The sequence below is a fragment of the Neodiprion virginianus genome, chromosome 3 (assembly GCF_021901495.1).
Source record: "Neodiprion virginianus isolate iyNeoVirg1 chromosome 3, iyNeoVirg1.1, whole genome shotgun sequence".
Taxonomy (NCBI): Eukaryota; Metazoa; Arthropoda; class Insecta; order Hymenoptera; family Diprionidae; genus Neodiprion; species Neodiprion virginianus.
The window spans coordinates 37,889,558-37,917,134 of record NC_060879.1 but is presented as its reverse complement, the minus strand read 5'-3'; the positions used below and the strand labels follow the sequence as shown (position 1 = coordinate 37,917,134).

Below are 27,577 nucleotides of genomic sequence, written 5' to 3'. Positions count from 1 at the left end.
AGTTTCCTTCATTCCTGTACCAACAGAGTATCGATAATTCGTTCGTTCGATGTGGGGGAGAGGTAACGATCAGCGTATTTATCATCGATTCAGCGTCATGGCGAAGCGTTTTATCCCACCTGGAACATGGTGTTGGAGTTGTTGGTGTTTCGAGGTGGGCTATGGGTTCACCGAGCCGTGAATCCGCGCCTGGTGGTCGGTTGGCTGACTGGTTTGTTGCTCGGTAGGCCTCGTCCTTCTTCGCTTCTCCCTTTGCTCCGATACTAAAAACTCTTGGTTCTATTGTCTGTTCGGGTTTGATGACGTCAGGTGGCAAGTTCCCCGTTGAAGGTTGCCTAGATGCACGGTTCGTTTGCTGTCCTATTTCGATCATCCGCACACTGTGCGCTTTAAGGTGTATTACCAACCATTGTCTAGGTACCCGCGGTGTGTGCCGGTACATACGCTCACGAATTATAGGTGTAGTGTTACATCGTGGACTCATTTTCTTCTGTCCTTGAATCAGTGAGAAATTTCGTTCGAAGAGAAACCCATGAGATCGGGCTCTTTGGCTATTGTAGAGAAAGTTGTATAACTGAGGTACGACAACTTTTCGTCAATTGGACGCGTACTTTTTGAACTGAAAGTGACAACAATGTTCTCGGAAATACGTTATATTTCCAACGTGAGTGCATTATTTACACTTGAGATTACCGCCTTCGTCAAATATCTTCATGATTTCAGTGTGATCGGTTCGATGATACTCGAAGTTTCGTCTTCGTGCTACGAAAAAATTGAATTATCAAACTGTACGTGACCGGAAAAAGAAACGATGGATACCGATTATGGTTCTCGTGATCCTTCGCACCTCTACCGACATAAAGTAAAGTACTTACCATAAAATGCGTCTCCTAAGTGCGTCTCTGCCGGACGAAAACGCGGATGTAATACAGACGCAGCATCCGGGGCGTCCCTGACGAGAGGCAGAGTGCATTCCCTCCAATCCAGACCTCATACCGTCGTAATATATACGAATAAAAAATTCTCATGAAACGTAAAGATAAAAAATAAGACAGACATTACCTGAAGCTTTGCGATACTACTTCTGAATCTTCCGCGTGTAGCAAAATAAAAAAGAAGGAAGATGGATGCGCGCGTGTTGGTTTAGCAATTTCCTGACAGCTGACCTCCACGGTAAATTGGAATTACGCAATGAATTGACCGCTGTGTATCGATGCAACGATTCGATTCCAACAACAATATTTTTTCGCTAGTTGATTGCCTCCGTTGAAACGTACGGCAAACATATTATCATTGCAGAAAAGTCTGTTCGGGAAGTTGAGGTCAAGGCATGCGATTTTCGAAGTCATTCGACCCCCCGGGATTTGGTGTCAAAAACGTCTACCTGACCATGGTTTTATCGATTGACCGTTGAGCTGTGCAGAGACTTGCGTAACGTGTAGATTGAGCAAATTTCCCTGCGAAGCACTTTCTTTTATCTACAATTATTTTCTATCCAGTACTGCAAGTACGACAAGTCTAACCGAGCCGAGATACTCTTATCTCGAATCCAGTGTTTACGCTTGGACTGACTGGAAAAGTAGTGAGTGGAAGTATGCAGGATGCACACGCACATGCGTCAAGAGTCAGGGAACCGTGAAGAGTCACAAGCTGGTGTCAAACGAACGTAAAACACGGAGTGCACATGCAGTGGACATAATCCCATGTGAAAAATCCACCTTTCAACCGACGAATGCTCAACAGTATGCACGTGCGTACGTGCCACGGGTAATTTTTAGGTCTCAGGTCTGTGGCTCGACTCGCACTTGGGTCTACAACACTTGATGCTGCCGTAGAGCTTTTAGCGGAAGCGGGCAAAGTCGCACCGAGTGCTTTCCTGCTTTCGGTGCAATTAACGACTCGGAGCGAAGCGGCAATATTCTGGTAGCTATAGGCTCAAGGTCGCCGGATACACGCGTACCACTCTGGAAAATGAGAAATCCCTTCTTTTTTTTTTTTTTTTTTGCTCCTTACTATTCTTTTCGAGATTTACCTCCGGCGAAGAGCGGCAAGAAGAGAGTGAAAGGTTTTTCATATCTTTTTGTTTGAGTTAAGAGTAACTTTAGTTGTACACAGCCGCGTATTAAAGTACTTAATTTTATCCTTGAATTTAAGATCCAGTGAAATTTACTGGCATAGGTATCTCTGATTCCTTGAAAAGTGTGACGAACAATCTGAACTCACAATCATTGAAACAAACGATAGATGCGTGATTCTGACGAATATTAAGCAGAGCAGAGTAATCTGTCTTCGACAAATTAAAGTGCGTTTCCTTTTTTCACTCTTATCGCATCATTAGCCATGAATCGGGCATGAAATTGAGAGTTCGACGACCGAATGACGTCGAAGAGCCGTATAATTATAATCTCTGCACGTTGAGGAAAAAAAAAAAGCTTTCATCCGGGTTTCGATCAATTTTACAACATTCGTGCAGTCACCCAGCTCGTACAACGGACAAAAGCGGTTTGTCCATTGGTCGAGACCGCATAATTGTGTCGTGCTGACGGAGGAGTTTCGTTGAATTGGCAAATAGCTTTATTGATTGAACCAGCTTTGTTCATTATCGATCTATGTCGTGACAGCATATATCGTCGCTCATCACCATGCGACGGTTCATTGACGCGAAGATCTCAAATCATCGCTGAAGTTTCCGCGTCGATATTCCACCCTAATTAAATCCGATTCCGCCGTGTTTTTTTTTTTTTTCAAAACCAGCTTTTCTGCCACAGCCGGTAATTTTGCCGCTCGACCGTTTCCCTGTGCAAGTTTGCAATTGCTCGAGGCGTGAAATCGCGCAACTGTATAGTGAGTTTGCTGGGCGACGATTGTCGGTCAGGTGGGCGGGATAAATTAGCGCAAATTCAAGCCTAATAAAATACAGCACCGTAGAGTTGCTTTACGCTGTTACACATGCTCGTCATCGCTGCACATACTCCGTTACTCAGTCTGGTAATGATCTCAGCTTCTCGCCTGTGTTATTCATCGTAACGAAGGTCATGGTCCTGAAAAGTCAGCTCACTAATTTCCTCTCTCTCTCTCTCTCTTTCTTACAATTAGTTGCAATAACAGTGACGAAGAACTAATTCAAACTTGGATTTGAACGATTTGGATCGATCCCGATTCCAGGCTCCCTGATGTCGTAAGAAACGCGCCAAGAGATGCAGTCTCGTGTAGTCTCTTGAAAAATAGGAGAGCAAATAAAAATAGTGGATGGAAAAGAGACCGCGGGAAAAATAGGAATGGATAGAAATAGTCGTGGTAGCACGTCGGCTCGTGTTGTTATCTCCAGTCTGACCTAATATCCCTCCGCGGTTGTAATAAAACCCAGTCTATTAAGCGATCGCGCGCCTAAACAGAAGAAGATATTACACGCGTAATTTCTCTTCGAGGATGCAAACTTCCATTCCAGACCGCCGCGCAACAGACTCTGACATTTATTGCACGGCTCTAATTCCATGCTGGTGTAACGTCAAGTTGAAAGGGTCGGATTAATTTTCATCGTCACATCTGCATTTCACATGGCTACGATATACGAATACATATATCCGTATGTAGCACATAAACGTACGATTTTCTTTGTCAAGTCGGCCTCTTTCGGACGATGTTTCTTCCCTTCCGAATTTGGTAAGTTCTGTAAATAATATTGCTTTTATCCAGAGTTAAAATATTGCAATAGTAAGCAGTCGATGGAGAAAAGTGGCTCAGGTGACAAAGAAAGTCGCTATTCAATGTTCTACGTCATCGACCGTTCGAAAGGGACTTTTGCCTCTTCACCACTCGCGTTATACATTCCGTATGAAATAATTCCTATGATTCGAGACGTAGAAAGCCTGCGACAGCTTATTGTTCAACGGGCGAATAAAATTCTCCCGGCTTTTCGCTGCAGAGACTTTCTGCGACGGTTCGTTCGAATATCGGGAATCGATACGTTACAGCGGCACTTTATAAGATACTGCTGCATTCATCGGTGTATTCGGAAATCGAAGTTCAAGGGGTTTGCAATCAGCGCGGTAATTCTTACCCACCGATATCTTTCACCGTAGTAAACCCCGAGGATTTTTATTCCTCGTTATAGTAACAAGTGTTTCCTGATCGTCGCGTACAACGGATCTCTGGTTTGCTCTGCAAACGGGGGCGGTTCAACGTTCAAACGCAATTCCGGAGACGACGAAGGGTAAACAACGCGATGAAATCGTCCGTCGCGAAATTCAGACTCGAGGAATTTACGTTTAAATTACAATCGTAATATCTCTCGCTGCGTACGTACCCTTCTATATGTAATTGTGACTGACGAATCGTACACAACACAATGACAGATTGGCATACAACGCGTGTCGAGGGATGCACGCAACCTCGTTTACTTTACGTACACAATAATAAGTAGGTACGTGGACTCGCCGTTATAGTCAGTCACCCCAAAATCGATAAATGCTCAGGCTGCGTCGTAATTTCACTCCATGACGCGTAATGTTGTACCGTAGCAAATTACTTCGAAATTAATCCGCGCAGCTTATATTGTTGTCAAATTTCCTGTCCATCAGGATTAAAGTTTCCGTAGAAAAATATGGTTAAAACCTAAAATGAATACAACATTCATGTCTAACTATCGTAGGGAAGGTTGACCCATTTTCGATAAGCCGATCGCGTGAGATATTAGATTCGCAAATGGAAAAGTCTGACGAGTGGAGTCTGGAGTCGGGAGTTCCTTTTCCAAATAAGAAATGGGTCAATGACGGCTTGTTGGATCCGTCTCAACCTACAATTCAAGCTATAATGCTTCGAGAAATTGGAATATACATTATTATTCTATCAGAGAAACCATAAATTGATTTCAGTGTCTGATATAGCAGAACTACGCCAATAGAACCATCAGTTTTATTGTTCCTCTATAAAGTATTGAAAAAAAAAAAATAAAAACAAATCTCAGAAAAGCTAGACATCGTTTCGTCTGACCTATATAATTTGAATCCTGGTAATTGTGAGCTGACGGTTGCAAACTTGGTCAAAGTTCCCTGATCTCGAGCCAAATTAAATTCCTCTAACAGTTGGATTCAACAAGCCGGATAAGAGCGGAAACTTTGTAGCTCACTGTTCATTTCAAAGTTGAAATCGCGAGATCCTCTAATTCGCAAGACAACATTCCGCAAGCTCGTTCAACCTCTCGTATTTCATATTTCAATCTGTCTCGTAGTGTGCAAGCGGTTGATTTAAACCCTGACACGTGATTGCGATTCGAAATATGCAGAGCGCGGTATAAAGATCCAAGTGCACTACGGTCGTAAATATAAACCCCCTTGAAAGAACTATTTCTGCGTATATATGTTTTTTCGCGAGCAGAATAACGGCTAATTCGATGCAATTCTCGCGCGTCATACACGCCCCATAATACCAACTCACTTTGACACTAGAACTGGGTATAATTTCCACGATTGCAGCTGACGGGGTTTCAAACCCACCGCTGATATGTTGGATTGATCAGAGTGACTTATTCGACGTTTCTTTTCTGATACCACAAAGTCTACACCTGCTATACTTAGTACCTGCTGCAGATTCCGGCGCATTGTCTTCGAGATGAAGAAATGACGGTACGGCACGTGACGTGGCGAACGTCTCGTGCTTTTGGCTAAGATTAGATTAACGGAGTGTCGCGTAAGAGAAGGAGGAGGAGGAGGAGGAGGAGGTGGAGGATGATGCCAAGAGTCGGGCACTTGTGATTCACGGATGGTGCACATCCTCGAGGGGAGCTTTAGGCCCGCGGATACAGCGGTCCGTATTATTTGGAGATGGGCCAAGGGCAACGAACGCACTCACTATCTTTCGGAGGTTCCTACGTACCGCGAACCGAGATACAGAACGCTGATTGAATCATGCACTACAACGGCTTACGTCGCTCGCAAATACTCCACCAAAGAAAGTCCGGGTGGGCGTAAAGGCGAAGCTTTGTCGGATGCATCAGCTGGGAAGGATTTTTTGGTGACGCGTTCGTGGATATGATTCGTATAAGAGACGGATAAACTTGGGGTTAATTCCAGACCAGATGACATTTATGTATTTCAACAATAAAGCTGACGACTATAGACCATGGAGTCTATGTGTATAGAGTATCAACCGTGTCGGCTTTTTCTCACATTCGACTAAATATCTTCGCATGATGTTTTTATTGCAGAACGCGGGGGAGAGCAGGATACCGATGCCGGGTTCCATCCGGCCCTCGTTTCTTCCGAAGCCCAGGGTAGTCGCCCAGCACAAGGTTGCAGGATTCGAAATTCCTGTAACACCACAGAATGCCGGACAGCGGGGATCGGTGAAATCACTTATGGAGAGCCTCTACCTCGCAGACAAGGGTCGCGTCACTTCGACGCCATTTGTTCAGCCGAATACAGGTACGGTAGACGAGTTCTTGGCGTTCGTGTTTTTTTGGAAAATATCGAGGTGTGATTACGTTCGAACCTTTACGCAACGCACCAGTCGGACTGAATTTGCTTGACGATTCCGTTTTAGGTACCAAAGCCTTCGACGACACCTTCGGGCTTTCACCGATGGACAATGTCGACTGCGAGGAGGCTGGAAAGTGTAAAACTCCGTCGCCGACGACGAAAACGAAAATCCCACCCGGCAATCGTCTGGTCCTGCCTACGATGTTTACGAAGCCGTCGATCCCCTCGACGAACGAAGCTACCGTCTCGCCGGGAACAAAATCGACGAACCTGAACGTGACCGGAACCGTTGCGAAGCCAAAAACAACCCCGCAGGAAGTCGAATCCTCAAAGTCGCCGGAGCAGAAGGCTCAGTCAGTTACAGACGCGGGTCTTTTGAAGAAGAATGGAGCCTCACCGACGGGGAACGAGGGGAGAAAATCCCTGCCAAAGATTAACGAAACCTCCTCTGTACCGTCCAACGCAGATGCCGAAGACAAATGGATGCCAAAGTCTTCTACGGGCGTAAGGAACATTACCCACCTGATTAACAAGGTCGAGAATGCTCTTCTGCGTCAGGCGGTGTACAAGGTGAACGACGTGACGGTAAATTTGAGCAAACCGTTGCCGAAACCAACCGGGGCTATATTTACGCTCAACGAATCGTTCATAAACGTGAAACCGACGGTGAACGGCAACTCCGCCATTTCGGAGCAAACGACTTTGCCCAATTTCTACGCCGACAAATCACCCGTCGTCGAGGCACCGTTCACGAAACGACTCACGTATAATTGCGGGAAAATTGACCAGCCCAACGAAGAAGGGGCCGACTCGAAGAACCTGACCTTCGACAAACCCGGCGTGATCGCAGGCCTTAGTCCCGACGCCGCGAAACAGAACGGTGGAATTCTGTCCCGCGAGGACATGAACGACACCTTCTTGATCGGGAATAAGGCTGGTCATGGCCAGGCCGAGTTTACCAAGGAACAAAAGGCCCCGAATGGCACGTTTTTGATCGACGTCACCGAGAACATCGACGCTTTCTCACGGACCATATCGATACCCGGCGGAGAAATTAACGGGCGAAATATACCGGGAACGACTTTATTCCCTACGACACTTGACGACAAAGTGAAAAACGACAACGAACTAAACGACACGTACTTCATCGAGCCGGGAATCCCCGCTCGCGCCAGTATCGTAAGCGGAAGCTTGATGAGGAAGGAACCGGCCGAGTTTCCGAGCATTTTCTACGACTCATTGCGCCTGAATCAGATCAAGTACGTCAACGACACCTGCCTAGTCGATTACACCCTGTCCAGCGACACGACGAATCGGTCGAAACTCGAGGAGTCCACTAAACCGGCTGACGATTCGTCGAGAAACTTCGACTTTTACAACTCGAAAATCACCCTGATCGATGAGATCGGCGACAGCTGCCTCGCCGACCGGACTCTGCAGGTCACCGACACCTTCAGCGAGCCTTTGAATCCCGAACCCATCGCTTCCAAGCCGAAAAAATCCACTCCGGATCCGACTTCCGGTCCGTACAGTCTTCTGGACCTGAACGTTCCCGAAGAGGAGGACGAATTGACGCCACCGGCCGCACCGCCACCCTCGAAAGCGACGCCAGCTCCTCACTACCTGATGCTGAACAAGCAGAACTCCTTCGAGCACGACGAGAGTTTGGGCATACTGACGCCGGATCAAATGGCGGAGTTCAGCATGGCCTTGGAGTGTTCGAGGACTCCGTCTTGCGAGAACTTGACCGGCTCCGGGGGATCCAGGATCGCGATGACGAGGGCGTCCGCATCCAGACCATCAGATCTCCCCACCTCCGTCGACGGTGAACCCACCGAAGGGTCAAGCGAGCGGACACCGTCTCCCGAAGACCTTCCGCTCGATCCGAAGCCCGCTGAACCAACGCGGACCGTTCCGGTCAGCTTCATCACCTCCGTGACCAGCATCACTAGTCTGGAGGCCGGCTATCAGGGCGACGGAGAAAACTCCAGGCCAGCCAGCCGCGGGGCCGATCCGGCGCCTGTCGCACCGCCGCCGAATCTTCCAGCCCCCCGAACCGATCCTATGACCGATTCGGACTTCTTCACGGAGAGCGACGCCGACGCCCACGAGGAGATCGTCCGCGGTGATCGCAGGGCTCAGGTCATCGATGGTACGCTCTTCTGCGCCCCCGGTGGGAGACGCTGCCCCAGCTTCACAGGCGAGGAAATGGACTCCAGTGGCATTTATTCCGATCTCGATCGCAGGCAGGACGATCAACAACACGAGGAACCCCACAGCGAAGGTCAGACCCCCGACACCGCTGACACAGAGTCGCAAAAGAGCCAGCCATCCCCTCATTTGATCGACAATCAGCAGCAGCAGCTGCAACAGCCGATCGTCACGGATAACCTACAGGTGAGGAACGAATACATGTCGTTGGATCAGTTGCCGATTGTCCGGTTAAATCGCGGATTCTTTCCATTTTACTTATTTCAGACAATGGTAGACAGTTTCTTCCAGAATCTGAAAGATCGGCACCACCGTCTGACATTATTTTAATTTTCTTTTCAGGTACCAGCGAGCAATTTGAACTCATCGGTGGACTCGAACACGTCGGTCGGAACCTTGGACGTGACTGTGATCGAGGTTCAAAGTCCGACTCCGCCGGCGAAGGCGTTGAACAAGTCGGACCCGGTGCCGTTGAAGAAGTACAAGATGCCCAAGCGGAATGTCGTCTCGAAAATCAAGGCTATGATCGAGTCCGGACCGAAAGACGAGTCCGAAAAGGAAGCACGACGCCCACAAAGGACGCCGAGGAAGGGTGGACGGTGGGACGCTGTTATGAGCAAGATAGAAGCCGGGAAGAATGAGCAAAGGTCACGACCGCCGAGGAAGGAGGTCAAGTCAAGGGTGTTGCAAAGTCTGGGTCCGCCACCCTCGACGACGAATCGACGATCGCCCGGAGACTCCACGAAGAGCAAGAGGTTCGTATTGATTCCTAGTTACGGGGGGAATGGGATTTCGGATCTCATGGGGACGGGGAATGACGTTAAATACTAGAGTACCATGAGCTTTACGAAGCGCTTGATGGTCAATGACGCTTCCTTTTTTCTGTCTTTGCATCCAGCAGGAGAACCAGAGGACGTCAGGATGTGACATCGCCTACTCAGGAGACCGCGCAAAGCTCGGTGCACAGTTCGATGAGTGACATTAGCAGTGCCCCCAGTGAGTCATAAATATTTACTATTAAAACTAGAACAATTGATTGTATTACAAACGAATACAGATTAAAACGTATGATGAAGATTCGGAAAACTTTACAACGCGCATTTTAATTTTATCGTACGTAACGGGATTACTCTGTTCTAATTTATCGTACAAATCGTTTATTTCGTTGTTTCCTTTGCGACGACGGATATTTGTTTATAAAACTAACACACGTGTCGATTGAGTTTACTTGATTAGTGACCGGAAATACTATCGATTCTTGCACGGAAACGAGGTCGGTTTACACGCGTCGTTGTTCATGATTTCGAGGATAGTTTTCCAATCGTGGATCAAATCGGTGCGCAGTTGAGTCAGTAAATTTTTCCGAATTCTAAAGTATCACGCTTTGCTGTGCAAACAGCTTTAATGTTTATTTATCTGTTATTTTTATTTGTATAAGAGCTTAAAGATCACCATTGCGGATCATGTACGAATATATTTCGTTTCTTTTTCTATTGAAATTAGTTACCACACGTTACACATGTATTACACATCACGCACCTTTTATAAATTTCACAATTTTTCGAGAATATAAATCATACGTATCGTAATAATCGTTGTCTCAATAATTATTCTATCTCGAAACTTGAATATAACGATAAGATGAAGTTGCCTTATCCAGAAATTATTATTCAATGGTTTTCTCGTCCCTTGTCAGCTTGTCAAGGTAGAGTGAATAAAAAATATAATCACTCGCCTCAAAGATCACTCGGCTCGTTAATCATCGTTAAAATTCGTTGCGGTTTAGACTTCTTTCTAAAGCTTGTCTTCTACAATGTCGGTGGAAAGTCGTCGCGTCGCGGCTGAACCGACGGTTAAAGGCATTCTTTCGATTTTTGACCCCTTAAATTCGCTTTTATTTTTCATCGACGACGTCCCCAGACTTTCGTCTTCCCGCCGAGTGTTAGATTCCGGCACAATTCTTCGGTCGGGATAGCTCGTCTATATTTGTTACTGTTAATGCTTTTTGCTTCGCCGTTTCGCAAATAAACTCAACCAGCTGAGCAATCCAGGTCTCAAGTTGGAAGCCCAAGTCAAAGCTCAGCTTTTATTCTCGGCTGAAATTTCTTCAGCTTACAATTAAATATATTCTGAAATTCTTTCCTTCAACCACATCATCGAGATCAATTTGTTTCAAGTAAAATATTTCCCGTCTTCAACTTTATGATCCAAATTTTCCGAATTGGTAAAACTTTAAGCCACTTTATTTTTCATAAGGGAAATAAAAGAAGTCGGTTTCATTTCTTAATCCTCCCAGGTTTTCTCAAATTTATGGAAACTAAATCATTGCACCACTTCGATATATCATTTCGACGACGGAATAAATGTTTACTCGGTTACATCCAAACTTATTAATCATCCTACGTATTTTTAAGCATCGTAATTTTTTTTTTTTTTGTCCTTTTTCTCATCCCAAAGATTTCTGAGACGAGACGCGTATATAAATAGCGAAGCGTTCGATACCTGCACACGTTTACAAGTGTATAAAGTATCGTGCATTCATGGTTCGGAAATACTTGATACTGTCTATGTGTGTGTGTGGCGACTGTGTTGCGGACGCATTCCGTTCTCGAATTATCCCTCGAACGCAATTTTGCTCTATTTGTTGGCCTAATTAGCCGTATTCAATCCCAACAATTATTCAGCTATAGTCATTGCTAACGATATTAGTTACATTAGTTACACCACAACGCGAATGTGATCGCTGAATTGGATTGATAAGCGAAAAAAATAAAACAAAAAACATAATGTACCAAAGGAAAAAACTTGTACGAGATTAAAACTCGCAAGACGTATAAGCTCGATTAAAATCGCTGATGATAATTTCGTATCGATCAACGTGATCTATTTTTTATTTTTTTTTTTTCTCTCTTCCTTCACTTCGACTTTTTTCTCGATGAATTATTCAGCAAGCGCGAGCAAACAAAGCAGCAGCCTTGATTTCAGATCGGCGGTCTTTCAGCAAAGGCTTAATAGACGGTGACATTAATTCTAATTACGTGAATTCAAAAGGCGGAGGTCGAGCGAATGATTCTGGAAGTCACGGTCGGTCAATCGTTATTTATTTTACGCAGCGTAAAATCAAATTCATTACGTAAATCGCGAAAATGATCTATCACCGCGATTTTTTTATGTTCGTTTTTTTTTTAGTGAAAAGAATATATATTGAAAAAAACTGTAACGAGACAGGTTAATGGGACGTACAGTCTGAATCAAAAGTTACGAGAAGAAAATAAACATTATAAAAATCTCCAGCAATGTTATTTACATCGATGGTAGTAAAAACGAATGAAACAACGTTACTACAAAACTCAAATTTAAGTATACTAAAACAAATGTAAGGGAAATGAAGAAAAAAAAAAAATTGCGATTTTTGAAAAGTTTCAATTTAATGTTAATGTTTTATTTGAAATTATTTTTTTGTATTTCATTTAATTAAGGGAAAAATGCCCTGAGGTGATTTACACCCCTAGGTAGCCGGTAGGGGTTAAGCATTAGAGAAGAAGAGAAAGATGGAGGAAAAATCCATCCGCGGTTGCATGCATGTGCATTATATTATTCATCGAGTAGCCGAAGCCTGCAGAAGTCAGGCTATACAAGCGCCCTTCCTGCGGCCATTATTAGCACGCTTTTTTGCTAGATTTTTGCGACGATGGAAACCAGCTGCTGCCAGCAGGTTATAAAAGGGCGTAGCGCTCGCTCCCCGGTTGTTTAGACTTCGTATCGACCGTAATAGTTAGCTCGGGCGAGAAGAAGCTGAGGTGGGAAAATTTGCTCACGGTTTAAACGACAATAAACTATCTATAGACATGTCCCGTAGCATCCTGCGTCATAGATTGCAGAGGCTTTATGCACGTATATATATATATATGTATAATATACCATGGTATAATGTATTTGTACGAATATGATCATACGACTCTGCATAATTTCATGTTATATTTAGAACGAGGCTGTAACTTTTTTCTTCCTTTTCTACTTCCGATAGACTGCAAACTCGTTTCAAACCCAGATTTCAAGCTCTTACTACACTCAGAAATATTTTGGATTTAAACGCCGATGAGTTTAAAATGTTTGAAGTATTTTCCGAGTTACAATTGTTACAATTGTGAATTCTTTCTTCACTTTGTACAGTCGATGTTTCATTGAATCGAGGCTTTCAATTCAATGATTTTATACAGAAAAGTACTTCGTTGAAAGATTTCTTCAAGACTAGTTAAATGGAAGTTGACATGGTAACACAAAGTTAATTGAATTCATTTCTTGATTCAAAGTCCTGTGATGAGTGATAAAAATTCTATCAAGACGCGAAGAGATTTAAAGTCAACAAATGCAAAACCTCGTCTACGTTATGAAATTTTTTAAAATTCATGCATAGAATGTTGAACAATATTCAGTGCTTTATTGCTACACTTGTGAGCAATTTTATACTTGTACCCATTTGCTCCAATATGCACTAAAACAGGGCTCATTGTCATGCAGCTTCGTATTCTTAGCATTGAGCACTCACCGTCTTATTATTAGACAGTAAGTGCTTTGAACTTGGGACGAAATTTAATAAAGGAATGAATCAGAGTACATTCGTAATCTGGTAAACGGGTCTCTCACAATGCCCGTTTCAGAAATGCATTCTTCAAGCAATTTATTGCAATTAGTTTGCTGAAAATATACTTTCCATTTGAATTCAAGACTTGAGACAGAAAAAAAAAAAAAACAAAGAAAGAAACTGTCACCGTTACACGGGTATTAATTATACAGTTGCCCGTCATTGTCGTGTCTATGGATTTCATAGTCAAGAATTGTCGGATACAATGACTTTCCGAATTTCGTTGTGCATGTATCGAGAATAGGTAAAAAATACACTTCCATTCCATCGTTCATCGTCAGTTCAACTGTATTCACACTGAGAGAAATTTTTAGTGCCGGTTACCGCTCAGTCCTTAACTATTTTCATTTTTTACCACAATCGAAAAGTATAGTTATAGGTAGAAAATGAAAATTAGTTTTGTAGCTGTTAATAGAAAGTCTAGTATCCGTTACTATTCTTTCTCATTACGATCACTTTTACTATATTTTCTTGCAACTGTTGCGAAAATTTATGCTTGTGCAAGAATAAATTGACGTTAAAGCCTTGCTTAACTAAAAAAGTAGAGTAAACCTCACAAACTGATTTTGCGTTGCAATAACCAAAAAAGGATCGACGATAGCGCAAAATTGTTACGCGTACCTCGTTTTTCGTAATTCCAACAATATTCAAACATTTTTTTAACGATACCTTTTTACTGAATTTGTCTAGTTACTGTAACAAATGAAATTTTTCTCAGTGCAGTGACGAATTTGACGAGCGTAGTTTTCGCGATTAGACGGGGGTACAAACGGCGATCTTGCGATGCTGGATAAAAATATGGCGCCGACGAAACGTTGGACCGTGAAATCGTTACGACACAGTCCACGGGTTCCCGGTGCAGCACATCCGTTCGTTTTAAAATTCAAATCGAGATTGGTATAACTCCGTCGTCCTCGAGGCGATCCGGTGACGCCCCGGATAAAATGGTCACCGTGAAACCGAGGCGGAGATGAATTAATAAGAATTAATTTACAACGTCAGCGCCGCCGTTGCTGCTGCTGCTGCTGATGCTGATGCTTGTCGCTACGTGAGGAGATTAAAGAACACTCGAACTCGTGCGACTGTGTTTGCGACTTCCAGACAGCTCAAAGATCGCGCAGACCGCAAGGTCTTCCAGACTTTGTCATCAAGGCTGTGTCGAGCTACGTTTCACAGGCTTTAAGCCGCGACCTCGTAGCGTTTGTCACTGATCTTTGGAATCGCGTTGCTACTGTTGCTGGATCTCGTCGAGGTGTCGGTGCAGAAAAACTCACTCTCTTCCTTTACATGCAATTTAACCGTTACTCGGTCTTGTAGTGGCGCTTCACTCTGTAGTTATACACGTTCCAAGAATGCAGCGAGCTGTAAATAACGTGCCGATTTAATGCTGGCGAGCTTCTCAGCGTTGAACGTTTCGCAACGAGGCAGGATTGAATAAGGAAGGTTGATAGATTGCGGTACAAAAAATCGGTACAATAAATTTTCCATGTTGCGTTTGGAAATTTTCTCTTCATCAGATTCGAGTCCAACGGCTTCGTTCACCTCTGACGATACATATCGAATCGAATAACCTGATCAGCCATTCCTCTGCGGTGAATTATCGAAGGGTCCGAAAACGATTCCACTGTACATCGACCGCATATTCGACAGAACGTCTTCGCCAGACTTTTTGAGGTCACGGGACAAAGAGCAGCGCAGGTCGCTTTGAAGCATTCGAAAGAGAGATGCATGTGCCAAGAGTGCACCGGCAATAAGTGCCTGCAATCGAAGGTCAAGGTCCATTGGGTCATCCTCGTCTCTGCCAGGTATTTTTCCTCGGCAACAAAGCCGGAGCCGTTCAATACATGCGCGGTTGTTATCCAGGTCTCTGGGAATTTTTCTCCTTCCTTAGCAATCCTCTCCGGGCTTTGAGTACGCGGTGTGGAGGATCGTTACACGCGTCTATTCGATGGATTATGTGCGTCCGAAGAAAAGGGAATAGAGACATTGAACGGAGAATTATTCCAAACGCGTTTCTCTCGGAGTTTATATCGGACTGTAACATCGATCGCTGTGGAGTTGCGTCACGTTCTTGAATTACCGCTGGTTCCCAACGATGGAACAAACACATCGACTCTGACTAGTTCACACCAAATCTGTGCGATTGAAATCATACACTGTTATGGACACTGCAATTTCCTGCTCGCTAATGTAGCAATTAGCGGACGTAAAAAAAGACCACGATCCACATGTTTGAAGAACTGTAGTCTTGATATGTCGAGCGTGATCTTTTCACCATTAACCTTGTTTTCTACCTTAATGGATGAACAAATGTCGCACGAAATGTACACTATCGTCACTTCATTGTTTCGATAGATAATTGAATGCCTCTTAATATTTGACACGATTTTTTTCAGCCAGATGAAGTTGCAGGAATAGCAAGCTTTCGATATTTCATCTCCACACTCGTATAAATTATTGTAAATAAATTCAAAATAAACCCTGAAAAGCATCACTGCTTACATAATTGGCATCTCTTTCCCTCGGGGAAACGAATATCGACAAACAATGTGCATATGCCAGTCCTTTAAACGAATGCAGCCACCCATAATTAGTCAGTCTAAAAACGAGGGGCCTTGGTCACGTGTGTCCTTTTCATTTGACCAGGGGGCTCAAAACGGCAACTGTAAGAGTGGTGATATAACTGGAAACCCGGTAATAGACCCGGAATTTTGTAATCGATCGTGAAAACAAGGGAGAAAGAAAGGTCAAAAACTTTGAATAAACGATGTTACGTTTTTCTCGTACTCAATGATCACTGTCAGAAATGTACAGGTATTAAAATTGTTCGGTGTGAACTACTGCATTAGTATAATTTATGCGATCAGTGCCAAAATTTCGTGTTAAATTGACACCAAAATCGTACTCTACAGTAGTCCATAAAGTAAGTGTACCAGTTATCGACCCTGTCCGAATTATTGACCTTTTTTGCTTGCATCTGTTTGATCCTTGGTTCCAAAACAAGCAAAAAATAAATTTGCATCGTCCAACCCTCAAGCAACTGGTTTTAGTCTGACCGAGAAATTCACAAGTTATACCGTTGATTTGGAATTTTGCAAAACAATATGGCGAATAATTGATAAAATCACCTTACCAAAATTCCACCCCACAGGGTGTGTCCGCGTCGCAGTGCGCCCGGCGTAACGTTCGAGGAAGAGAATGCTCGGTTGGGGTGGGTCGTGAAGCAAGGGTGAGTCACGGGTAAGGGTGTCGGTATCGATCCTACGTCAGTGGAGCCGGCGTGGCATTAACGGGGTTCGGTATCCCCCGGGTTCCGACGCCAGTGTCGGAGGCGCTCTCTCGTGGCGGCCGGCGTCGGCGTCGGCGTGTCCGGAGAACCAAGAGGACGTCGGGAGAGCGAACTTGCGACAGTCCCCGACGAAGCTCGGCACGGCGTGGATGCCGGCGACGCGAGTATGCGCAACGAGAGTGCCGCGTTTGACCGTCGACGGGTCGTCGGGACGTCGCCGGCGCGGACGTCCTCCTCCTTCTCCTCTAACTCCTCCTCTTTTTACTCCAGTTCCTCATCTCGTCCCGATCTCGAGGCCCACTGACGTACGATCTTTTCCCGCACTTTGTTCGCCGTCTTTTCTCCGACGACGCGGGTCAACGCCACGCCGGTTTATTTCCGGCACCGCCGTTCCTCCCTCCCTCCCTCCTTCCTCCTTCCTCTTTCCTCCTTCTCCTCCTACTCCTTCTCGGGAACAGGTGCACCGGGTGACCACGTGGGCCCCCCAAGGCCATCGACCATCGGTACTGCTCGCTCAGTCCATCGTCGGCCTTACGTAACCGAACAACGCGATCGGGCTTCAAGGAGTCGAGGATAAGGGCACGGGGTGCGATTCCCGGCCCAAGGTCACGGCCAGGATCCTTTGCCGCTCGGGCCATCCCTCGGGGATAAGGACGTTTTCATCCGACGTTGAGCGTTGGCTACTCCTTGGCTAATCGCGAATTAATTAATATAATAATTGAGTGCCTTCGATGACGGATTGTATGAAAGACGATGTAGAGGTTACCTGAACTAGTACAATTTCTCAGTGCGATTTCGTCCAGTATCGAAAACCGGGAGCACGTTTCGCAGTCGCGGATCATGTGCGCGGCGTGTATGATACGAAAGTCCAGAGTGCAGGATGTGACCTAGCCACCCGTAAAAACAGGTTTAGACCTCGGTTCCCCCTTGCCGAAGGATTATTTTTTCGTAGCTAAGAGTACGTCTGTGTATACGTACATATATAGTGTGTCAAAGCTCCCGAAGTTGAATATTAAAAACCGTCTCCAGACCTTCGGAGAAACGACCCGAGACCTTATTTCTGTGATAAGCGTATGCAAAGAGAATGACGTCAGACACGGTTAACCGGATGAGCGTTTCTCGTCAGTCCTGAAGGAGCAGGGAACTAGAACACACCGTGGTAGAAGAAGGACTCGACCTGACCATGGACTTCGGATGACCCTTGATCGTAATCGAGAGATTATCCTGACTGAAAATGGGGCAGCAAGGATCGAAGGACAAGTCTTCGGGCATTCCAAGGGCCGACTTTGTCAGAGACTCGGCAAAGATGCGACTCGGAACTTTCAAGAGAGGTACATCTTGCTTAGGCGCATTCAGCACCACCCGCAGGATCGATGATCACGTACCTGCGTGTGACGGGCTTTGTAATAACGCTCTCCTTCCTCAGCTCTCCCGACCAAGGTTTCCGGTCACGTGACCACAGAATCGTACTTCCATCGCTTTCCTAGACGGTCCGAGTTTCTTGCTTACCAGTTGTACGCGATGCCTAGTTTCTGCGCTTTTTGCGCAACTACGATGACGCCGCAGACCCGGTTTCAGCCGCTTCGCTTCGTTTTGACGACCGTGTTTAACCCTCTTCTTCTATTTTACTTGGCGCGTTCCTTATTTTCCGTACCGTGTTTATAACGTACAGCGAACGAACGACTTTACGCGTTTCTGCATCATAAACTCTTCGGCAGAGAGTGGGGGGGAGGGTCATTCTCGCAAATACTTTCCCGCAATGCGCTCTACGTTCAGGTCCAAGGAAGTTTCGTCGCAAAGTTGCAGGCAAGAAAACCAGTTTTCGCGACGCCTAGCCGAGCATAAACTTATACCTGACCCATTTCGGAAAAAGGTTTGAGCCCGTTTCAACCCGTGAGTTACCGGCATCGGCGTGTATATTTAAGCGTACGGAATAAGTACACACAACGCTGCAGCTGTTCATCCTCTAACGCTTTGCTCAGCTGGCTTCCAGGCGAACGTTGCCGGTGATCTAGATTCGGAAGTGCCTTGCTCCACGAACGTTTTGCCTCTTTCGATCATTTCCTCAAAACTTGAACGTCAGCGTCGGGTCGTTATGGAAATACTGCTGAAACCGACTGAGTGGATTCTTAACGGTCTCTCCTTTGGTCGCAAGCTTTGCAAGATTCTTCCTCTAGGTACTTCCAATTTATGCCGAGTCTTGAAGTCTCCATGAAAACTTACGAGGATTACATTGGCTTTGGGTTTGGCTTCGGGTCTTCGTGAAGTCCGTCTTACCATTGATCATCCAAAAAATTATCGATGATCCTGGTGTAGCATCTCGCCAATGGCGAACGTGTAGATGACCGATAGATTACCGGTGAACGGATTTCTGGAGCCGAGGTTTGGCTAATGGGTTAGAACCTGTATGGCTCGGGAGTAAAGTAATCGGTGAACGTGAATCTAAAAATACCGTCTAGTGTCAGTTCTACACCGACGGTGCATCATCTGTGCGTCATTTCATGACCCATATTCCTCCTCACCGATTTAGACCGTTCCTCTCTTCAAGAAGCGATGCGTGTGGCAAAATCAGGGCCCCGGTTTTCTCCTCTTTTTCCACTGCTCGATGCGTGCTCCACTTTTTCGACAAACTTCATCACCTCGAGCCGCACGATTCCTTCGAAATTTATTGTACAGAGAGGACAAGTGCAGCAGCCGTCTTGACTTTTGACCAATGATTAAAAAAGTCGGGGACAGACTTGGTTACGTGTTGATTATCTTATGAAAAATTTTACATGCGTCAAATTAGCACGAGAAAAAATCCAGGCGAACTTGCGAGTCGATCGTTGATTGGTCACATTAAACAATGGTTATGGCCTCCGGCTTTTTATAAAAAGAGGCCGTGTATCAGAAACTGATAAAATTTTGATAAAGCATATAATATATTTCACGATAATCGATTCATAGGCGCTGGTATACGGGCTGATTTACGATTCTAGGAGATAATTGTTCGACCCGTGAATGCCTTTGTGCCTGCAGTCCGCACGTGCGTTGCTCGGCTCCTTTCGAATCCTTTTTTCCTTCGGTACGTTCTGTTCAGGTTCTCAGACCAAGAGAGAAGGGGACTGAAAAGGGGCGGTGGGTCGACAACAGGTTGAATACCACTCGCCGGAAATGTGGGTCGCGTTCTGATACGCAATTTGAGCCTTAAGGCCTTTGTACTCGCGAAACGGGAAACGTTCGCTCCCTTCAACTTACATACTTTCGATTCCAGCACTGGACTGTCTCGGACAAAAAGAGAGACCGAAAGATGCTTGAGTCAAAGATTTGGACATTTTTCTGCATTCGTGAATTGGCATTTGTCTCGATGTTGACTTGACTCGTCTTCACGCCACCTCGTTCTATCAGAACGTGATACACATGCCTCTGATTAAATAACAACGTTGTGAAAAACCTGATCCCAGAATTTGATAGTTCAGAAACTGTAGAGTGAGAACCCCGTTTGTGGTTAATCGAGGAATCCGAGACTAATGGTGTCAAGTTGTGAGCAAATGGTGTCGTAATGGGACGACGTAGAGTCGGACTGGTACCTGAATGTGGTCCACGTTCAGATCATAACTCGATTGTCACGGATTAGGTTTTGCGAAATTGGTTGAAATGTATTCCAAGAACGAGTCCAACGAATTTACATGTTTCCCTGAAGGTGGTTTTTAACGGTTTCGAAGAACCACGAACGTACGTACGCGAGTCTTGTTACCTCAGTGGTAACAAGATATTCCAGTGAGCGAAGACAGCACTGCAGGCCATACGGATATACACGTACAATAAAGAGATGAGGCGAGCTGATAATAGGTCAAAAATATACTCGCTGCGGGAGAAAAGGCCCCAGCCGACAAAATCATACCCATAGACCTACTGATTAGGATTTACGAGTTAAACACGCCGCGCGTCGTTTGTATCCGTGCACATTTACATTAATGACTTTGTTCCGTAGGGTCGGCGAAGAAAAGATTGGGCAGTCCCGGGGGCAGCGAGGGATCGGCACAGTCAACGCCACGGATTTCGTCTCCTCGACAACACCAGCCGCCACCCTCCTCATTGACGATTGTTAACAACGCGGTTTCATCCGGGAACGTTAACAACAATATCAACGCCGCCGTCGCCGCCGCCGCAGCGGCAAACGTTGCCAACAACAACAATAACAATGCTAATAATAATCAGCAAACCTCGGCTCGGCCGATACCATCACATTCCCGTAAGCTATACACTCTCGGTATGCGCAGCCTGTTATACCTGACCGACATTCCTGACGTATTTCACAACTTCCATTCCACCTTGTCCAAAATCCTGGTTGGTAATTTTGAAAGAATTTTCTCTGGGTGAAGATGAAAATGTGGAAAGATTAGAAATTTCGAATTTTCAAAGAGAGGAATACGGGGTTCATGAAATTAGAAGTATTACAGAAAACCTAAATATAGAATTTTCAAAATGCCGCAAGGCAAAACAGATGGAAATTATCATAAATCGAATTCGGTTTTCTTGATATTTCTTTTTCATACCGTCGAGGTTGAAGACTCAACGATTTTTTCCATTCTTTTTATGGAATTGGTGATTCAAAAATCGTGTTGTATTTCTCAATAAAGGCTGTTCCTTATTCCGTATCGCTTTCAAAGATATGCTTTCGTTTCTATACCATATATAAAGAGTTTTAAAGGTTCTCAGTACAATGCAAAAAGGGAAGGCACGTGTAGGTACTGGCCGTTTTCTTCTTTCAAAGCATTTCTTTGTTACACCCGTCAATCGTGTTCATTTTTTGACCGTAGCTACTGTAAACCGTGACAAATCGATTCATTGTGAGCAAATGTTATAGCGGCTAACCCGTTCGTACATAAGTTATGGAATTTTTCTTTCTTTTGCTGTGTACGTAGACTTGTATTCAAAATTCCATCACCTTTGCATCCATTCCGTTACGGCTACGAAGCTATTTAGCGTATCGATATTATTTTCTAACGATTTAACGCGTAATTTTCGAAGGAATTCAGAATGTAATTTGAAATCAATATCATTTCGAAGAAATCACTCGGTAAAAGAAAATATTAAACGAAACAAGAATCGTGAGAATCGATTGTGCGACAGCATCAAATGTCCAAGAAAAATATGATTGAAATTTCTCTGTTACCTAAATTTAATTCCAACTTTAAATTCAGTTCGATAGAAGTCGAACTTCAATAAATATGGATGAAATCTGCTTCTGATCGCGATTAAAAATCTCATCTGCAAACCACGAAGGGAAATTAAGAAGGATTAACAAATGGAATGCATCTAATAATAGCGTTCTGTTCATATATTCTTTTAACACGTTGAACGCGTGCTTTTATAAGCGTAATCCTTAATCCTTCGTCAATATTCTGAAGCGGTTATAACATAATCTACACGGTGTTTAGCCGAAGCGGAAGATATGCTTTGACAGCACGAAACTGTTAAGCTCCTTAAGAGTTACACAGTGTAATCTCAGGAGAGACGAACATCGCGTATACATAATTAATATTTTCTTTTGGGCCTGCCTGCATGTCGTTAAATGTCGAAATTAGTGTAGGCCGGTATAGTCGAGTTAACGATAAACCAAAGCAACGTTAGATGACGTAATTTTCTTTTCTCTTCTCTTCTTATCCGTCCTACTCTCCCCCACTTCCACATCACCCACGATAAATCATGAATTTATCAATGAAAATGAAAATCGTATCACGAACAAGTGCATGTAAAAATTCAAATACTCTCTCCTCAAGGCTTTCATCCGCACCTTTGAAAACGGAGTAGCAATAGGATCGAGGACGAGAGTTCGCATCTCTTGGTACAGTCTAGCTCTTGCCACTTGACACCTTATAACATGACACAATGCTGCCATGCGTCAAGAGAGGCAGCACGGTGACGATTGGCAAGAGACTAATTGGCTCTAACGAACTGAACCAACTCCCCCCCACCCCCCTATTTTCCTTTCTTTGTCTGTACTCTGTTTCTCTGTTTATTTTAGAGAGGTCACCGACCGTTGGAACACCTCCGCGAAGACCGGTAAACGGAAGAACGAGCCAACAGCATCAGCAGCAGCAGCAGCAACAACAACAACAGCAACAGCAGCAACAGCAATCACGGATCAGCGGGTCTGAGGCAAAGAAAAATTCGCTCGACGTATCTCGAGTAAATCTAGGTGAGTGACCAAGTCAGCAAATGACGCCTCGACCATCGCATCGTTCGGAAGCTTAAGCGTCGCGATATGTCACGCCCGATTATGCTCTCTCTAAACGGCCGTATGGGTGTATAACGCTTAGTTGGCCGAGAGTAGGTATAATGCTCAACTGCCCAACCCTAAAGGTGCATGCGTTGTCGCTTAATCTTGTAACAAATTGCTACCAGCTGCGAGCGAAAGCTGCAACCATGCCGCTACTTGCGCGACGGACGAACAGCCTCCGGGTGTATTTTGTTGGTGCTCGTATATCAGACTCGGAAGAAAACTATGGACCTGCCTTGGAGATAATCACACTTTTTCACGACGTACCGTAGACGAGGAGGGTTATAATAGCTGTTCGACTTACGGGACATTTAGGGACTCGACGCAGTGACGAGGGAACCTTTTTTCATAACGTTGAGGAATCTCGAAGACTTTGATTATCTTCGTACGTTCCGGCGATGTCTTACGATGACGCGGTTTTGGATGAAAAACCAGTTTGACTTTGCATGCAAAGTAAAAAAATAAAAAAAAAATAAAAAAAATAAAAATAGATAACGGCTTATGCTTAAACACTTTTTTGCGAAAATCGCAATGTGAAAAGATTCTCTGAAGTGAGATGATCAGTCCTTTAGAAGTTCCAATTTCTATGACATTATGTATGATCAAGGCTGAGAAGTATAGTAGAAAAATTGGTCAACAAATTTAAGTCTGTCACGGTGGATTATTTTTATTTTTTTCTGTCACGATGACACACGAATTCTTTGATCTCAACGATTTCTTTCTGCGAGATTTTTTTTTGTCTCATCTTCTCATCTTCTATACTTTTTCTAAAGATTCCTCTGAGCATAGAGTGATATATATACACACATGTATACAAGACACGTAAAGTATATGGTGGAAAAATAACCGGAGCAGTTTTTTATCGCACTTTTTCTAATCGTCTCTGGTGAGTTTCAGTATGATTGAATACCCGCCAATCATCATTCCGATTCGGTGGCTGGATTTTAGATATATGGAGGGAGAAAATATGCGGGAATAAATTATTTTTCCGAAAAATAAAAATCGAGAATTATGGACACCGATTTATTTCACTTAATTTTGTGAAGTTGAGTCTTCTTTCAACTTGTCGCACCGTGTCAATCAGAATTTACGTTACTTTCGTTCTTATTAGACACATGTAATGACAGCAATCCGTTCTACAAATCAATATTAAATCTCTAAATGCCATTAAATAGATTCTACATATTTTTACCATTACAAATCATGAATTTTATTAATATTTTAGAACGTAGGTTGTCAGAGACAAGTGATTTCGATGAAATATTTTAGCGTGAGGAAAGTAAGAGAACAGGTTTCTGATATTTTCTACGTAACGTTGATATTGGGTGAAATTTATTTCGAATCTTATATCACGCGAAAGCACTGCTGGTATAAAGTATCTAAACGTGTTTCTCATCATGCTTCACTTTCGCTGCATCTTTTGACCTAAAATATCTTGTTCAAATACTAAAAAAACTGGATTTTAGATAATCGTCACATGATAATTTATTACCACGTGCTCCGCAAAAATAGAAATTCAAGTACGATCAATCATTTTACTTTTTAAGAAAGTGAGTGAAAAGGTACACCGTATACAGAAAAATACTCGTTCCAATACGTAAATTTGCCACGAATTTGTCATACAATTTGTTTGAGATTAACGTCACTTTCTTTAATCACGAATCAAAGAATATCCGGAATAATAATAATTCAATAAACGGGATGTGGCAAACGTTGCACAGAATTTAATTTCTCATATCTGCAAGTTCTCTGGGTATTAGTGTAATCTGAATGTAAAATTGAAAGTATAGTCCAGCGGCTATAAGCAGATCAAATTTTTCATCATTACAATAGCGTATTCTAATTGTTTCCGAGAGATGAAATCGGCGGAATTGTATACAGTTCATGAGTGTCAAGTGGAGAGATAATTATTTCCAACGTTGTGTGAAAAAAAAAAAAATACCGATAGACAAACGCAGCCTACGATTCTAGTCGAAATTTCAAAGGCGTATGCAGAATTTTTCACGGTGTTAAGAAGCGTGTCGCAATTTCCTTAGTAGTCGGTTATATCCGCAGAACGAAATCAGAAAGTATAAAATACTGACGGTACTTATTGTACCTTCTTTTGCGATATCACAGTAAAGTGTGAGGCAAAGAGATCCACGGTGTCTTATTGTTCGGATCTATCGGGGCTACACGTGGCATTGTCTTGGCACACCATGATACACGGATGGCATCCTGCGAAAGAAAGCTAGAACGAAATTAATTACTTGCAGCAACAGCCGCGTTTCAAATCCAGATTAAATCTCTCCGTGCAGTTGGTACACATTTCCGGGTTTTCTTAGGCAATTCTTAATTCACTCTTGACTGTCGCTCGCTTATTTTACCTACGTACACTCGTATCTGATTGTTTCGCATCTCTGACATGCAGTCTGAAAAACTTTAGTAAGTACACTTAAATTTAATTGGCTGTCGCGTTGTTTTGTGAAAAAACCGTGTTTGTGTTATTTGATATTTGTTGTCGGTTGATTCCAGCTGAATTTTCATGTCATTCGGTCATTTGCGTTTGGAATTTTTGAAAAAAGTTACTGAAATTTATGAACAGACTTGAGTGAGGGAAATCAAGAAATCTGAGATTTAAGATGTTGAAGTTCGTAATTACGTTGACGTAACGAAACATTCTCAAAAAATATCAGTAATCCAGAAGTTTGAAACGGCTCCGAAATGCAGTAAATTTTAAATAAGTGTTCATAGAAATAAAGTAAAGCATGAAGACATTCTCGTTCGTGTAAGTAGTTTGAAAAAAACTTGCAAGATTAGTAACCATTTCGAAAATTTCGTTACGATATTATAAAGAACTTCAACATGGTTGAGATTTGAGTCAAAAGTGACGTAAAAGTACCATTCTACCGCGTTTAAACAATGTAATCAGGTCGACAAAAAGAAGAAATGTGCGCTCGAGAAAAAACTCCATCCAGAGATCCTTGCCCGATACGCAGTGTGAGAAAAACCTGGTTTCATACTTCATACCCATTCCCATTCGAGGGTCGAGTGGCGTCCTCAAACTTAATTTATGGTCAGCCTGACCCAAAATGCGAGCCTCGGAGCGCACGGTATTCATGCAGCAGAGACAAAACTTCCAAAATCTCACTCCGCCGTTAGTCAAGGTCGTGAGCTTTTTGCCCTTCGTTCGCAAAGTGCAGTAACTTCTCTACAGGCTGTTCAATAATCCAGCTAATTACTTCTAATTAACGCACATCGTAGGTATCGTTTATACAGACTATATGTGGGGAATTTCATGCGAATCGAACCAACGTCTGACTTTGAATTGTTTGGTCTTGAAATGTTTGGAACAGAAAACACAGATTCTGAGAATTATTTGAGAGCTTTGAAAATAGTCCTTATCGAAATCACTGTCGATATTTACAAATAATTGAGAAGTCGAATAAAATATTTGAAAAAATTCAAGGTCGATACTGTTTCTCAGTTGGGACAATTGCAGAAAATTTTTAATACCAAATCGGAAAAGATGGGGGTCAGACTTTGGTCGGGTTCGCATGAAATTCCCCGTACGTGTGTACACGTTATATGTACAATGAGAGAAATTTTTATTTCCGGCTACCGCTCGGTCCTTGAATATTTTCATTTTTTACAACAATCGAAAAACACAGAACACAGTACTAGGTACAAGATGAAAATTAGTTTTCTAGCTGTTACCAGAAAGTCTAGTATCCGTCACTATTCTTTCTCATTACGATCACTGTCGCCATATTTTCTTGCAAATGTTGCGAAAATTTAACGCTTGTGCAAGAATAAATTGACGTTAAAGCCTTGTTTAACTAAAAAAGTAGAGTAAACCTCACAAACTGATTTTGCGTTGCAATAACCAAAAAAGTATCGACGATAGCGCAAAATCGTTACGCCTACCTTGTTTTTCCTAATCCCAACAATATTCAAACAGTTTTTTTTAACGACGCCTGTTTTACTGAATTTTTCTAGTCACTACAACAAATGAAATTTTTCTTAGTGTACACGTAAAACCTAAATGTCCGGCCTGCGGAAAACCCCCGAGGATATATTGCGTATATCAGGACCGTGAAAACGCGGCGCGTTTCTAGTTTTTTGGGGCGCCGGTGGCGGGGGCGGAATGGCGGGGACGCCGAGAGCACCGCTGCGTGGTTCCGGTTAGATACTTTGCGGCCGCACTAGAAGCTGCCTCTCGAGTTCTTTCGAGTTGTCTCGAGTCCCTGTTGCCGGATAGACGTGGTGCTGAGCTTCGTGCAGACGCCGCCGCCGCTTTGGACTTCCTTCACTCACACATGTCACTGAGATGCTGCCTCCGGTATTTACACTGTAGTCCTCGGTCTTTCGTTGCGCGGTGCGTTTGTCGCGTCGAGTTTCCGGGCTCGGGATGATCGTGCACCGGAAGTGAAGGAAAAACCGTGTGGGAAATCGATACATCCAAATCTCCCATTTGTCGATCAATCCTTCGTCGTCTTCATGCAGACCTTGGATCATCTTTCTGACCCTGGTGGATTGCACCTTCGCACCCGTAATTACTGGACCCTAGCACGCCTGGATCAGTTACCTTCGAATGCAAGTGTGTGTTTTCTTCTCCTTTCTTCGATATAATTAAGTGGTTTGCCTAGAATCGGTTCAGAATTCAGCCTGCTTCATCGCTATGCAAAAAGAACATGTCGATGACTGATCGA

The 27,577-nt window shown here is 43.8% G+C and overlaps 1 protein-coding gene across 6 annotated transcripts in view; it reads left to right on the top strand.

Annotated features, from left to right (window-relative positions):
* The window catches only part of LOC124301436 (serine/arginine repetitive matrix protein 2), a 72,402-nt gene that overhangs the window by 24,828 nt on the left and 19,997 nt on the right, over window positions 1–27,577 (top strand). For 5 of the 6 annotated variants that reach the window (XM_046756466.1, XM_046756468.1, XM_046756467.1 and 2 more), the window contains exons 3-8: window positions 6,206–6,422; window positions 6,541–8,873; window positions 9,030–9,442; window positions 9,586–9,683; window positions 20,595–20,855; window positions 22,632–22,805. In XM_046756466.1, coding sequence (XP_046612422.1) covers window positions 6,206–6,422; window positions 6,541–8,873; window positions 9,030–9,442; window positions 9,586–9,683; window positions 20,595–20,855; window positions 22,632–22,805 — 3,496 coding nt within the window. The remainder of the gene's footprint in view (window positions 1–6,205; window positions 6,423–6,540; window positions 8,874–9,029; window positions 9,443–9,585; window positions 9,684–20,594; window positions 20,856–22,631; window positions 22,806–27,577) is intronic. The other variant, XM_046756464.1, reaches the window with a different exon arrangement.